Source organism: Pezoporus flaviventris, unplaced genomic scaffold (genome assembly GCF_033815535.1).
Source record: "Pezoporus flaviventris isolate CSIRO_AGI_PZ_B2104156 unplaced genomic scaffold, CSIRO_AGI_Pfla_v1 ptg000009l, whole genome shotgun sequence".
NCBI classification, from domain to species: Eukaryota; Metazoa; Chordata; class Aves; order Psittaciformes; family Psittacidae; genus Pezoporus; species Pezoporus flaviventris.
This window is the reverse complement of record NW_026892557.1, coordinates 2,729,964-2,744,953: the sequence shown is the minus strand read 5'-3', so window position 1 is coordinate 2,744,953 and position 14,990 is coordinate 2,729,964. Positions and strand designations below refer to the sequence as shown.

The window sequence follows — 14,990 nt, the reverse complement described above, 5'->3', positions numbered from 1 at the left end:
GATAAAGGGTGAGCAGAGCAGCCCTGTGCAAGGAGCTACCGGTGCCTGTTGTGGTTGCAACCTGACCTCTCCTTTGCTCTTTGAAGCTGCTGACAGTGGGTGGGCTGAGATCAGTGGAGCGGGAGTTGGAATAACAGCCCCGCGCTGCCCCGCGCCGCTGGGAATAAGAGCTGTTTGGAAGGGGATGGGCAGCCCAGGGGTGAGGAACTCGGGGCCTTGAGGGCTGACAGAGCGGCTGCAGATGTGGAAGGGTTTGTTTGTGGGGCTGGGGTGGGAGGGGAGGCCCTTTCAACCCCCGGTGTAATGAATCAGCCGCTCGGACAGGCAGCGGAGCGGTGGCTGCACATCCAGCTACCGTTGCCCTTTCCAGGCCCACCGCCAGAACGGGGAGGGGAGAGCTTCCCCAAGCTGATGCTCTGTGGGAAAGCTTCAGGTCCTTTTCCCTTTCCGTGTCTTATCCCGGAGCTTGCTCTTACTCCCACTCCCGAGGGTCAGCATCAGCGTGCCGGTAGCACTGCCTTCCTTTCCATTGCTCCAGCCCAAAGCTGTCACAAAGGTGGGTACAGGAGGAAAAGAAGCCCAAAGAGGGGGCCCAAGACACAACTTATGGTCCCGTGAGTTTTCCCTTATGCCTTTACCCCATGGGCCTGCGGACATCCTCATCCCCAGCTGGGATTGCCCCAAATACCCCTTTATTGCTAAGGACAGGTAAAGTGAAGTGCCCAAGCCCCATCCCCATCCCTGCCAGTGTTCAAGGTCATGTTGGAGCAAGCTGCTCTAGTGGAAGGTGTTCTTGCTCAGGGCAAGGGGTTGGAGCTGGATGAGCTTTAAGGCCCCTTCCAACACAAACGAGGCTGGGATTCTATGCTAAAATAAGCCAGTTAAACCTTTAGTGCAAGCTGAAAGCAGCTGATGCAGTGACATGTCTCACAGGAGCTGCCCCAGGCTTGGCATTCCAGCGGGGCTATGAAGGAAGGTGATCCATGGGGAAGGAGGCAGGTCCTGCTGCTGGTGGGGTAGGTGGAAGGGTGGCTCAGTAATGCCCTGGGCTGTTGTACGTGTGAAGCTGAGCCCTGAAGGAAAGGTCAAAGCCAGCTCTTGGGTATGATGCCAGCCTCGCAGCTGCTTTGGCACTGGGATGGAGATGCCATTGCTCTTCTTGTTGCTGTCCAAAGGGCTTGGAGAGACCCTGGCCCTGGGCCATGCTGTGACCCAGCATCAGGAGACTGCTGGTATTGCTGCCTGGCATCGCAGCAGCACCTCATGCGTGCAAGGATGTGCAGAGGCAGAGCAGATCTTCCTCCAAGTGTTTAGGATGAGTTGGTGACTGCGGAGATGGAGCTGCCTTCTGGCTTGGAGACTTGTTCCCCCACACGTGCAGCTGGTGACCTACCTGTGTGGATCACTGAACATCCATCACTGCAGCACGCAGTAGCCGTAGGGCTTCCCAACACGCACAAGGCAGTGTTAGCAAAGACCCTGCTCTTCCAGCCTTATGGAACGTGGCTTTTTCTCTTCCCCTAGAGGCACCACACCAGCTGGATGGGATGCTCAGGAGATGTTTAGCTTCCCCTTCACCCCTCCCTTACAGCCTGCAATTCTGACTGCTCTAACTCCATTACAGCCCTACTGTCCTGGCTATCTAAGACCCCTTTTTAGGATGAACATAGACCTGTGTGCCAGGAGGAAGTTAAAATCCTAAGGAAACTTCTAACTTTCTGGCTGTAAGTGACATCTAGTGGAAATGGCAGGAAAAATTAGTTTCACAGGCAAAATCCTGTTGGATTTCAGTGGTGAAACTCGAATTCCTTCAGCCCAGACACCTTTTCTTCAGGCCTTGTAAAAGCAAAGAGCTCTATCTATGTGGGTATGACTCAAAGAGAGCTTGGTTTGTCTCACACCAGTGAGCAGCATGACAAGGAGGTGGCTGTGACATGACAGCAGTCGCTTGGACTTACGGCTGCTGGTCCCAAGCCAGAAACACTGCATCCACAACAGGCCATGCTCTGGTTTGGTATTCCAGATGAAAACAAGCTACTTTGCATAGCTAAGCACCATGGCAATGTAGGTCTGGGCTGGTCCATCCTGGTGCTCATGATGCTACAGCCTGGTCCTGCTGGGTTCTTTAGGCAGGGGATGGCTCCCCACAGCCTCCTGTAGCAGCAGCCATAGAGAAGCAAAGAGGGGAGCTGCAGAACCTGCCCCTCAGGGATGATGAGCCCAAGGTTATGGATATCTCTGTCCTGGGCCCTGTTTGCCTCCTCTTCCTTGGCACTGGATGTCCCTGCTTGCTGCCACCCCTGCCCCAGCAGGAAGGGTCCAGCCAGCAGAATAGATGCGTCCTGAGGCTATTCTTGTGCAGAGCAAAGCCAAAGCTTGCAGAGAAACCTGAAACGCAGCGAGACTTGGATTAGCAACCCGAAACTCCAGCCAGGATACAAGCTTTTTGGAAGAGCTTGGCAGGGTTTCAGGCAAGTGCGGGCTGAGTTTCAAGTCAGCTAAGGCTGACCTTTGAGTGAGCCCACTGCTGGCTGCTTGGGAAGCATGGGCTTGAATGCTAAGAGAGCCTGGGGAGTGAGTCTCAGGCTAAAGAAACAACCCAAACACAACAAAACGGTTAAAGGGGTTAGGGAAAACCAATGCAGAGCTCTTATGGTTTGGGGGTGATCATTCCAAGCCACTCACCTGCCCCCAAACCAGCAAAACCAGACTGGGAGTTACAGCTTCACTGCACTCGGAGTTTCAATGCAGCTTAACCCCTTCCTCAGCATGGAGTAACTCACTTCCAAGGTACAGCTGAGCTCTCTCCACATCACAGGGGAGGGTTCATGGGTGTTAGGGGTGGAAAGCCAAAGCAGCACCCGAGCAGCTCAGCGTTCCCTATTCCTGGACATAAAGGGCTGTATCTATAGGGCAGTTTGTACCTCACAGGGATTTATGGAAGGGGAGAAATGAATCAGAGAGATCACACGGTGGAAAGGCTCGGGCTGTGACAGACAGAGATGGGCAGACAAGGCCCAGATGTACCAGTGACCATGGCTGAAGGATGATGACGATGAAACCGAAGCCGAAGGCACAAGGATATAGCACAAACAGAGCTGTGTGTCCCAGGCAGTGGGAAAAGAGCTAATGCAGTTTTTGCTCCTGAAGCTGTGGATGTATTTCTCTTCCCATTATGTTGGTGGTTTTTTCCCATTACTTTTCCTGCAAACACATCCGACTCTTCCTCCCCTAACACACAGCATGTGATGGGCCTAGAGCAGGGCAGGGAGGATGTCTTTGTAATCAGACCCACATTTCTCTGCATTGTCTGTGTTGTCTCAGCAGTGAATTCAGCCAAGCCCCCCCATAATCATGATGGTTTAGTGCTGTTTGTAAAAGCTCTGTGAAGGTAGAATTTTCCCAAATGGAGTTTCCTGGATAGGAAATTGCTTATCTAAGAGTATTATTCTATATAGCTCTAATAGCTCCTTTCCCCCTTCCTAGTCTGTTGAAGCCCCTTTCCACTGGGAGTAATGACTATTGAGCCTGAGGCCACAGAAGGGGTCTTGATGCCAAAGGAAGTGCCCCTCCACTGTGTTCCCTGTTCCCTTGCCTAGCTCCCCTTCCCATGCCCTTGATCCTCTTTCTCCCACGCTGTGTCCTACGTCGTCAGGCAGAGAGGGGCCTCATCTGCTGCTTTATTTCAGGCCCTTCTCTAATTACACACTGACATTAGTTATTTATATAATGTCCTTAACACCACAGCATCAATACTGGAGGTGCTGGGGTGGCTTGTGCCCACCTGGCCATGCCCTGGCAGGCAGCATCCGCTGGTCACGTTGGTCCAGAGGTGCTGGAGCAGCATCCCAGCATCTGGCATCAGCTCCGCTGGAGAGCTGGAGCCAGGTACCCGGGAGAGGCACAGGGTCACCACGTGCCAGAAGGTAATCAGAGATGGCCTGTTCCTGGCTGGAGCTGCTGGATGTCCTTGGCAGATGGCACAATGTCCCTTCTGCCTCCGGGCAGCGTGCCTTTGCCCTTGAAGTCCACGCTTACGGCCCTCCCGTAGAGGAAGGCAGGGAAGCGCTCGCAGATGCGTGATTTCCCCAAGGACTCTGTGTGGGCTTCACCCTGGTCTGCTAAATAAATCCTTGGATGTCTCCTGCGCCCAGACTTGTTTGTGTGTCTGAGGCCGGGGTGGAACGCGTGGTGGGGTGTGTGCAGTTCCTGTTGGGGTTTGGTGCGCGGCTGCTCCAACGGGACGCTGATAACGCGGGCCGCCAGCCCGCTGCTGGCTTCCAGTTCCGTCTCGCTGCCTCTGCCTCTTTCATGTTCTGTGCTGCGGTTTGCAAGGCAGAGTTGAAAGGTTTCTCTGACTAACCCTGCCTGCCGGACTCAAAGGGAAGGAAGCCGACTGCAGCCAAGAAAAGGAAGCCGCTCGGTTTCCCTTCTGCGTCTGCAAGCGCGTGTGAGGGGGAGAGGGAGAAGGGTGTAGCCAGATCGCAAAGGAGATAGGATGGGAAGACAGCAGACCTCTTCCCTTCCATATTCTCTCGGCTCCACAAGCTCCCTGCGTGCGTCAGCCCGGAGCATAAGGAAAGGAAGCATGTCCTGGTCAATATTTACCCTGCGGCATGGGGCTGCTGGTGGGCTGCACGCTCCTGGCTCGCTCCTTGGCTGTGCAGTGTGTGAAGGCAGCCACGCCGGGGAGCTTCCTGCCCACAGGATGGTGGTGCTGGCAAGGCAAGAGGCCCAGATGCCTCCAGCCTGTGGGACAGGAGCCATGGGCTACGTGGAGCATGCGATGTGGAATAGCTGAGGAGGATGCAGAGGCTGCGGGTCCCTCTCGGTTCCCGCAGCATGTGCACAACCGGGCATCTCCAGTCTGGGGTCTGCAGCAGCTTGGTGGCTAAATGTGTGTCCATAGCCTTGGGGCAGCACGGCCTGGAGCTGGGTTTGGGTTCACACACTCTGTGTTGCTGGCAGCTGCTTCAGGTCATCTATTTCTGTCCTCTGGGACATGCAGGGGGAGGCGGAGGGCTATTTCTGGCTCTGGTTGCTGACCCACCAAGCCACCGGGGACCAGTCGCTTCCCCTGTAACTCCCTCGTGCCAGGCTCACGCTGAGGAGCCAACCCAAGGCTCCCCCTGCCACCTGCATGGGAGGGCTGCCACGTGCCACGCAGGGCTTGTCACAAGACTGTGACGCTGGCTGTGATCTTTTGATGTGAAGCTGCAGTCAGCTGGCAAGAAGGGATGCTGTCAATAGGTGAACGATGCCCCTGAGGGATGTATATGTCACCCTAGGAATGGGTAACCTACAGACTGAGGTATGCTGGAAAAAGAGCAGTCATTACCATCCATATGTCACTTTCTGCCTTGTGTCAAAGGCTGTGAGCTCTGTACATGGGCCACTTCTCTGCTGGCCATGCCATGGGGCAACCGCATCAGTGGGCATCAGGAGTGGTCCTGGAGACCCCAGAGGCTGTGGGACAGGAAGGCGTTGGCTGGCACCACCGCATCTTCCCCACCAGCTTCTATATATGGGCCGGCCCTGTCTGAACCCATCACATTCGGATCTCAAGTGACACGCTGGGGAGGGAGGGGGGGTGTCTAATTTTAGCCCCTGAATGGATCTGTGCTGGAGCCGAGCTCTCTGCCCCTGTCAAGGGTACAGCATCATGTTGTGCTGGGAGGATTTTCCTGCGTGGCTCTTTGAATGGCTCCATCACCGGCTCAGGTTGTGGTACAGGTAAGATGCAGCCTTGTGATCTCTCTGCTACTTCTCCTGCTGCTGGATGCCCTATTCTGGTCTGGGGCTCTGTTGCATCTCCTTCCCCAGTGCCACGGGCACGGCTTGTTGCAGTGTCCTTGTTTGGGCTGTGTTTCATGTCACCTTCATGCGTGATGCTGTGGCAGCAGGAATGCTCTGGAGTGTAAATCCCTCACTTTTTAAAACGGGTTGTAGGCAAAAGGAGAAGGAAAGGGGTAATGGAAGTGCAGGGCTGCTGTGAAGAGAAACCCAGGCTCTCAGTGCTGCTGTGCTCGGGAGCAGAGGCGGACCTGAGGGGGGTAGTAGTAGTCTCTCTCAGTGCTGGCTGGGCTGTGGTCCAGCACAGCGATGCTTGTCCTGCTGATTCTGTTCTTGCCTCCCTCTGATTTCAGCTGGAAATGAATGAGGATGAGGGAATGCAGGGCAGGAACCTGGGGACAAAGGGTTAGGGGCTTCCATCTGCTGATGATGGTGGCCCTTCCTCATGCCCTGATCTCTCCGTCCCCATCCCTTGTTTTCCTGCTGCAGGCATGGATGACTTCGAGTACAGCATCCAGCTGAACGACAGGGACTGGGCTGAGTTCTTCTTGGCGGTGGAGGAGTGCAACCTCGCGCCGGCCTCGCTGGCCACAGCGGAGGAGCAGAGCCTCAGTGACATTGAGCAAGGGGACGGCGTGCCGGGCAGCACAGACGGGCCGGTCACAGCCAGGGTGGGCAGCAGGCCAGGGCCTGGCACGGGCAGCTCTGCCCCACGTGGGGTGACCGGAGACGCCTGTCCAGGCTGGAAGGCCGACGGGCACCTCTCCGTGCCGGAGCTCCTCTCGGACGAAGCGGACGTGGGCTCTGCTGGCAGGATCCTGTGTGCGAGCGGAGAGCCCGGCTGCCCTTCATCCGCTCCAATGCCCAGTGTGCAGGGCAGGCAGCCCCCCTGCCCTCCCGCAGGCACCGCTGCCAGCCCGGCCGGTGGCACAGCGCAGGACGCAGCATGCGAAGCAGCAGCACCGCAGCCACAGAAAGGAGCAGGCAGCGGTAGCCCGGCTATGGAGCGTCCCGGCAACCCGGCTGGAAGGAGCGAGCACGGAGGGGATGCAGGAGCGGCTCCGGGACAGGGCGGCTCGCCCGCGGTGCCTGCTTCCCCAGGGAGATCCGCGAGGAAAGGTCTCGGCAGCGCTTCCCGCTTGGAACCAGGACCACGGGGACCCCCGCGTGAACCCCCCCTGAGTCCAGCGCTGGAGGCAGCCCCCAAAGCTCCCGTGTCCCCAGCACGGGAGGAGGCGAGCGGGGACAGAGCCGGCTCCGAGCGCTGCTCCCCCGCCGGCTCCCCGGAGGTTGTGAGGCCCAAGGTGCCAGCGCAGACGAGGAAGAGCCGGCGGCAGCGGGGAGTCAGTGCCACCGAGGCAGCCCCGGGGGACAAGGAGCCGGTGGGGGCTGCAGGACAGGGGACTGCGGTGCCCATAAAGGCACCTTTAAGCTCGCCACTGTCCTCAAGGAAGAGTAAAGGGAAGGAGAAGGCAGCCAAGCCGGCCCCTGTGAGGATGGGCAGCGAGGAAGCAGTGGAGAGCAAAAAGCTGGTGCCCAGCCCTGGTGTGGATGAGGGTGATCTGGCTGCAAGCTTATCCCCAAAGCAGAAGGTGAAGGAGAAGGCAGCCAAGCCGGCTCCTGTGAGGACGGGGAGTGAGGAGGCAGTGGAGAGCAAAAAGCCAGTGCTCAGCCCTGGTGTGGATGAGGGTGATGCAGCTGTGAGCATCCCCTTGAAGCAGAAGGTGAAGGACCCAGCCCCTAAACCAGCTCCTGTGAGGCTGGGCAGTGAGGAAGCAGCAGAGAACAAGCAGCCGGTGCCCAGCCCTAGTGTGGATGAGGGTGGCCCAGCCATGAGCACTCCCCCAGAGCAGAAAGTGAAGGAGCCGGTGGCACAGCCCCTGGGGAAGGTGAAGGCCACCAAGCAACCAAAGGCAGGGCAGGCTGGTGGCCTGGGGGTACGTGACACTGTGATCCCCGATGGCGCCAGCAGAGCCACAGCTCCTTCAGGAGGGGCATGCCAGGAGAAGCCTCTTCACCCCAAGAGTGTGGTGGCTTTTGGGGGGCATGCTGCAGACAGAGCTCATGCGGAGCCTGCAGCTGAGGTCCCCAGGGAGCTGGGTCCCCCTTGCTTTGAAGCTGGGACCTTCGCAGGGACAAACACCCTGGACGTGACTTGGCCTGAGATGTATGACTATTTGTTCTGTGACTCCCAAGAGGAAGAAGAAGGAACATGGGACTCAGTGGAGGGGGGAAAAACACTGGAAAGGGAAATCTCCTTGCCTGAACTCTATGAGTATTTTTTCAATGAACCAGAAGGAAAGAGGAAAAAAGCCAAGAGTAAAGACAGGAAGCGAAAGAAGTTCAGCAGCTTGGACCACACTGAGCTGCAAAATGAGGATGCCGACTTGGATCCAGTCAAAGACTCCGTGGTTATCTCAGTCCCTGAGGTGTACGAACACTTCTTTGTGGATGGGCCTGGGAACAGGGGGGGCTGGAGAGGGATGTTCTCCATTGCTCCCACCTCCGAGGTGAAGAAAGCTGTGGGGGCTTTGAAGACCCTCTTGCAAAGGCATCTCGTCGGACGCCAAGTCCCAGCACCCCAGGCTCTTGTGCGGAGAGGATCCGGAGAGAATCTCCCCCTCGTCCCGCTAGGTCTGCTGGGAAGAAGCGAGGCACAGTCTGACTTGGACATGGCCCTTGCACTGAGAGGTAAAGCACTGTTATCCCTGCCCGACAGCCCCATAGGGATGGATGTGCCTCTGCCCTGTGTGGTCCTTTCCCCAGCTCCCAGCCCTGCCCTGCTGCAGCCATCTCGACTTCAGCCACAGTGGTGCTGAGGCCCCCATACAGATGGGAGCATTTAGGTGGGCTGGTGTAGCTGGTCAAATCACACCCCGGGCATGTTAACCCTGGCAGCACTGGATTTTAGCAGGGAAAGCGTGCCTAAAGCCACCACCATCATGGAATCATCATGGAATGGTTTGGGTTGGAAGGGCCTTAAAGCTCATCCAGTTCCAACCAGGGACCCCTTCCACTAGAGCAGCTTGCTCCAAGCCCCTGTGTCCAACCTGGCCTTGAACACTGCCAGGGATGGGGCAGCCACAGCTGCTCTGGGCACCCTGTGCCAGCGCCTCAGCACCCTCACAGGGGAGAACTTTACAATATCTCATCTCAGTTTCCCCCTCCGTCAGGTTAAAGCCATCCCCCTTGGCCTATCACTGCATGCCATTATAAAAAGTCCCTCTCTGGGTTTCTTGTAGGCCCCTTCAGGTATTGGAAACCACGTAGGTTACCAAGTCCCACTGGACATCCTGTGTCACATTGTCTCTCGTGATGCTTACACTGCCCCTATGCCAAGCAAGTGCTGCTGGCTGGCTTCCAGTACTGCAGGAGGCACGGACAGAGAATATGGGTATATCCCATGCATACCTTACTTTGTCCCCCATAAACTCCAGTCCTGGGGCAGAGGTGGGCATGACAGCATGCATGCAACAGCCTGAAACTCAGCCTGGCCTGAAGTCCCTGTCTTAGGTGATTCACTTCTTCCCCTGAATGGATATAACTTACTGTGGATCTGATCTATACTTTTACACTCTGGCCAAGGAAAGCTTACTGAGGCATTTAGCTGCATTAAATATGGTTGGGTTTATTGCAAGATCAGGCAGAGATGGGGATCCCCCACCCATCCAGCTGCCTGCAGAACCACATAGCTGTGCCTCTGATGAGGGAATGGGAGGCAGAGCAGCACAATCCTTCTGTACCAAAGAACTCATGCCCCTGAGATAAGGCAATGGCTGCTGAGCTGCTCTCCTGTTAAGGCTGCTAATGGAGCCAATAGTGGTGGGGGAAATGATGTGCACAGAGTGGAACATGTTCAAGGCTTCCAGCTGAAAAGGTGAAGGGGACTATAGAACACATGCTAGCTTGAAAAACACCCTCCCGAGACCTCAGAGGTCACCTGCACATTGACTGTTATGGGATGCAGGTAAGAGAAACAGGGATAAGGTGAGAACAAGTCTGACCCACTACCAAAGCGTATTTATCTTAAAGCTTATATGATGCTCAGAGGCACAGCGCCTCATAGGTAATATTAAAACCAAACAATGAATGAGTCATCCCAAAGGGTGCCTCAAAATAGAGCTTCCAGCCTGTTTGCACAGAGGCAAATGCCTTTGCCATGGTGTACCCAATTAATAAGCCAGTTTTAATTAAAAACCTGATCAAATAACCACAGGAGCAAAAGAACCCCTGTGTCTCCAAGTGGACTGGAACTCCAGCAGAGAAAGACATGCAGAGCACTGAGGGCTGTCTCTTGCTGCAGAGAGATGCTGAGCACTGCTGCTTCTTGGTGGCATCTGCATTGTCTTAGAGCTGCGTGCGTGTTGGGACATGGATGGGGACCTTGCCCAGAGGGACCCCACTGCATTGGCAGCCAGCCCAGGAATTGTGTTCTCCTAAATCCAGCCCCACTTCCAGGCTGGGAAGATACTCAGGGGGGTGGTGATGCAGTCAGAGGTCCTGGAGGCATCATATCCACTGGTGGTGCCTCTCAGGCCCATGGGCAGCATTAACAAGTATTTGCCTTGGGTTCTTAAAGTGTAAACCTGAGAGGGGTGGAAAATGTGCCCCTCTCCTTAGCAAATGTACCTGAGTCCTCAATAGACATGTTTGACTTGATCAATGGTGAAATAACATCTTCTGGGAGGAAAAATGTGGGACAAAGATGTATTTCTGGGGCAGTACAAGGGACCCACTGCCACAGAGCGACCAGAGCCTGCTGTGGCAGAGGAAGTGGTGTGAAACCCCAAACCTCCTGCTCTTCTTCCCACAGGGAGCCCCCAGGTTCCACTGGCGCTGACCCACAAAGACATGTGCCTCGTCTTCTGTGCCTTTGCCTCCTGGGCAGTGAAGACCTCCGACCTGCAGGCTCCGGATGCCTGGAAGACCAGTATGTATGGTGTCCATCCTGGAGGAAGAGGGGTGGGAAGGACCTCATGGAAGACATGGCAATGAGAAGAGCAGGGATACTAACACACCTAACACTGCCTGTGGGAAAATGCAGTCATTTCCCTACTTCCCCAAAGCATCCTGTTAGCTTCTAATACCTTCTAATGCCTATGGACATTGCAGTCCTGATTCATAGAACCACTTCTCTGGGCACCCTGTGCCAGCGCCTCAGCACCCTCACAGGGAAGAGTTTCTGCCTAAGAGCTCATCTCAATCTCCCCTCTCTTATCTTACTTATTCCTGTTGTCCTTTCCCCACACAAAGTGATCGCTGACTTGAACTTAGCTCTAGGACAAGCCTGTGTTCCTAGCTTTAGCCCTGCTCCATCCAGCCTCTGACAGAGACCAGTACCCGTGTACCAGGGCAAGAGAGGCTTCTTTAGGATCCATGCTGCCTAGAAGCTCAATCAGGACCCTGAGTATGAAGGCTTAGACTCCTTCATCCCATCTAGAGCAAATGCACGTTGTTCTAAAGTGCTGTAAATGTATATTCTTTCCTCTAAATACAGCTTAGCTGAAGTGTTATCCTGGTGCACTGAGTCCTGCAGGAGCTCTGTGGGTTCCTCTTCTCTCCAACCACAGCATTTGAATAAGTGGTGGGGACAGAGGAAGCTTGGGCAGCACAAATTAGCTGAGCTGTGGCCCAAGGGGTGAAGGTCACTGGATGAGGAGGGAGTGGGACAGCAAACACAGCAACCTTGCCCTGGGGCTGGGTCCAAAGCCCCTGCCATGGGGTGTTAGGGTAGGACCAGGGCTTCCTGCTGCTTGTCCGGGGCAGGAATGTTCCCCACTAAGGTCACACAGGAAGCTGACACCCTGAGCTGAGAATAGCTTATTAGCTAAGGTTGCTCAGTACAGTCATCACAAGGAGTTTTTGGCCTGCTCCTCCTTGCCTTCTTAGTATTAGACCGTAGATGTGGCCTCAGAGAGGGTGCAAAAACCGGGGTATGGGCCTCGTGCCCTCGGGATTGCATAACCCAGTGTGCAGTAAGCACCTTGGCAAGGAGGTGGCATCATGGCTTACACTTCTCTTGTGACATTTTGGGTTCCAACAAGCTGAATTTGCCTGTTCTATGTCCCCAAAATCAAACTCGTCTAAATTTAAACCAGGAAGCCCAAACAAGTAGAAAATGAAGGGACTATCCTGAATCCCTGGTGACATTTCCTACTTAGCTGAGGTTAGGCCCATTTGATGTCCACATGAACCTGTGTATCTAACCACCACCCATCCCTACCACACACATGGAGTCTATGTTGCGTTTCTCTTAAAAACAGCTGTTTCTTGTGACGTGCTGGTGTGATCCATGTGCCCAAACAATAGGATCAGGTGTGGTTAGCCAGGCTATTCAGGGCTGAATGCATTGGGAGCAAGTACAAAGTGGTGGGGAGGAAAAGCAAAGGCAGGAAGGGAACTCTAGGTCCTATAGACCAGAGCGAGCCACGTTGCTGGTGATCTTGAAGGCTGGAAAAGCTCTTCAGGTTTGGGAGAAGCACCCATCCTCACCCTGGAAATGTGTTGGGCTCTTTTCCAGTGTTCCTGGCAACTTTTGGCACCCTTTCTGCCATCCGCTACTTCCGAAGGCAGGTCAGAGAAGGACGTCCCCGGACCTAGTCCCAGCACACGCCAGCGATGCTTCCCGAGGACAGGCGAGGACATTTGGAGGCAGAAGCTGGGGACTTTGCTCTTGGGCAAGTGTGAAAAGCCTGGATCCCAGCACCGAGACTTCAATGGACCCATCCCTAAGGGGGACAGGATGTCGCAGGAAGCAGGATCCTTCCGGTGACAGTCATTTACAACACGGTAGGCAGTTTGTACCTGGATTGGACAGAAGAGGAGCCCGGTGTGGGCTGGCTCTGGTCTTTCTTTGCACACTTCTTGCATATTTGTGCTATCTCCTAGGAGTAGTCACAGTGTCTGTTCTAGGGCGCTGCTTGTCCATCCTCCCTGCTGAAGTCACCTGGTGGCAAAGGAAGGCACCGAGGTGGTGGATGGAGGAGAGAGCAAAAGAAACCAGGAAAGTGCTTTGTTCTTATGAAGGAGCTGGCTTATCTGTGAAGGAGGAGAGAGCTTTGGGGAAGAGCTGTGTCTGTCCAAACATGGGGCTTTGCTAAGCATGTGCTGGCTGTGTGTGGGTGAAGGGGGATGGAGATGCTGCTCACTTGGCAAGGACCAGGTCCCCCATGACCGGGTTGGCTCAGGGCAGGAGGACTCATCCTCTTGGACTGTGCTCAAAGAAGTCATGCTCAGTCTAACAGTTCAGCAGGCTGAGATAGGGTTTCTGTTGCATGTGGCCCTGCTGAGCCACAGCCATGGATGTGGCGTTTGGCCCTGTGCGTGCGGAGCACCCGCTGCAAGGACACATCTCACTGCTGCAGGCAGGGAACGGGCAGGAAGCCTGCAGCCAGAGCCAGGGGAAGGGGCGGCAGGGAAGGGCTCTATAGGAGCTGCCCATGATGGAAAGGGGCTGCAGGGGCAGCAGGGAAAGGGGCCGAGCTCAGGGAAGCCTCTGGAAAGAGCCCTCTTAAGGACAGGAGCATGTCGGAGAAGAGGAAAAGGTATGTGCACATGTTTGGCTCTGACAATCACCACATGAAGGGTCTAGATACATGACTTGGTCCCTCCACTGCCTTCCATCCTAGAGACATAAAGGTGGCTGGGAGGAGATGGCAAAGGAGGAAGTGCCATGGCTGAGTGCGTAACCCTGTGGGACTGGAGAGGGCTGGAATGGACCCAGGATGGAAGATGGGGTGAAAAAGGAAAAGGAAGTGGTTCAGTTTCTTCCCTGTCTCTAGTGCCTTCCTGAACACTCAAGGGCATTATTCATGATGGCTTTTCTTCACTCCCAAGTCTGATAACAGCATGAATGTGAGATTTGTTAAGCACTTAGGGACCAGATCCATAAAGATACCGGGGGAAGTCTGCCCGGAATACCTGTGTGGATCTGCCTATGAGCTTTGTAGGAGCACTGTGGCAATGTTTGTCTTATGAAGCCAGAGAGGAGAGGTTTAGCTCTTTCCTTGCAATGCAGAGTGCCATGCAATTTTAATGTGTGTAGGGATGTGTTGAAGATGATGTATTATTGCTGATGAGAGCACATTGTACAATTGTACAGAGAGGTATGTAGCAGTAAACAGCAAGAGAGAGATGTACATGGACTATATATGTATATGGATTATAGTATATAGATGTATATGACCATATATAGATGTATATGGACTATAGTAGCTGTATCGCCAGTAAGAGGAGTTTGGTGGAGGAAGAGAACAGATAAAATGTGCTGGAAGCTTCTAATAAAGATCTATCTCATTTAATACCCTTGTGTGCATTCCTGTCTCGATATTGTTTGTGTATGAAACTGCTGAACGAGTGCTGAGTTTTAAAGAGCAAGAAATCAATCCATGATGTGATGTTGATGCTAAAATGTAGGAGTTGTGCTGGCTGAGGACAGGGTATGCAGGGAGATGAGCTGCTTCTCCTCTTCTCTGGCTCAGGCCCCATGCCTGCCCCTCTAAGACACATCCTGGCAGTTGCCTGTCACTAACAGCCTGCTCCAGAGAGCCCTTTGCTCTCTCCTGTCTCAAAAGCACTCAGGACTCGAGCAGAGACCAGCTCTTGCCAGCTCCTCCGGGGCTCCCTGGACACATCAGTGAGCACAAGTCAATGCACAGCGGCAGCTCCTGGGTTTGGTCCATTGATGCTCATCGCCTCTGCCCTCCCCAGTAGTCCCCCAGGATGCAGCTGAGCTCTGCATGAGCAGCATCCCAGAACGCCTGGCCCTGCAGCCTCAGGCACAGCAAACCTCATTCTGAGCAGGAGCAGGCAGAGGGGAGGCTGAAGCGTTCACGTGTGCTGTTTTCCTGTTTATCCAGCCATCATCCCATCCAAGGGGGCTCTGGGACTGCCAGCTCCTCTCAAGGGGCTATTCCTGTCTAATTCCCCATGCAGAGTGAAGTTCCCAGGGTAAGGACAGAGCTAAATCCCAAATGGGCCCTGCGGACTGCTGGCTTGGGTTGAATCTTTCTGATTTTGTGTTTTCTTGTCACACAAATGTGGAAGAAATGAGGCTTTCCCTTCACTTTGCAGGTGCAGGGACAGTTGATTTCCCTCCCAGACATGTACAGTACATTCAGGCACAATGCTGGCAGCTAAGAAATGATTGTGCCAAAAGTGACTGAATTTAACAGTGAATTCGATGGTTGGAAAAGCCA

At 54.7% G+C, this 14,990-nt stretch overlaps 1 protein-coding gene across 1 annotated transcript; it reads left to right on the top strand.

The window, feature by feature from the left end:
• Nucleotides 1-5,582: 5,582 nt before the first annotated feature.
• PERM1 (PPARGC1 and ESRR induced regulator, muscle 1) lies at nucleotides 5,583-14,095 on the top strand. The gene is made up of 4 exons (XM_061450166.1): nucleotides 5,583-5,733; nucleotides 6,283-8,484; nucleotides 10,607-10,723; nucleotides 12,314-14,095. The coding sequence occupies exons 2-4, from the start codon at nucleotides 6,285-6,287 to the stop codon at nucleotides 12,391-12,393; spliced, it is 2,397 nt and encodes a 798-aa protein (XP_061306150.1). The 5' UTR covers nucleotides 5,583-5,733; nucleotides 6,283-6,284; the 3' UTR covers nucleotides 12,394-14,095.
• Nucleotides 14,096-14,990: the final 895 nt, after the last annotated feature.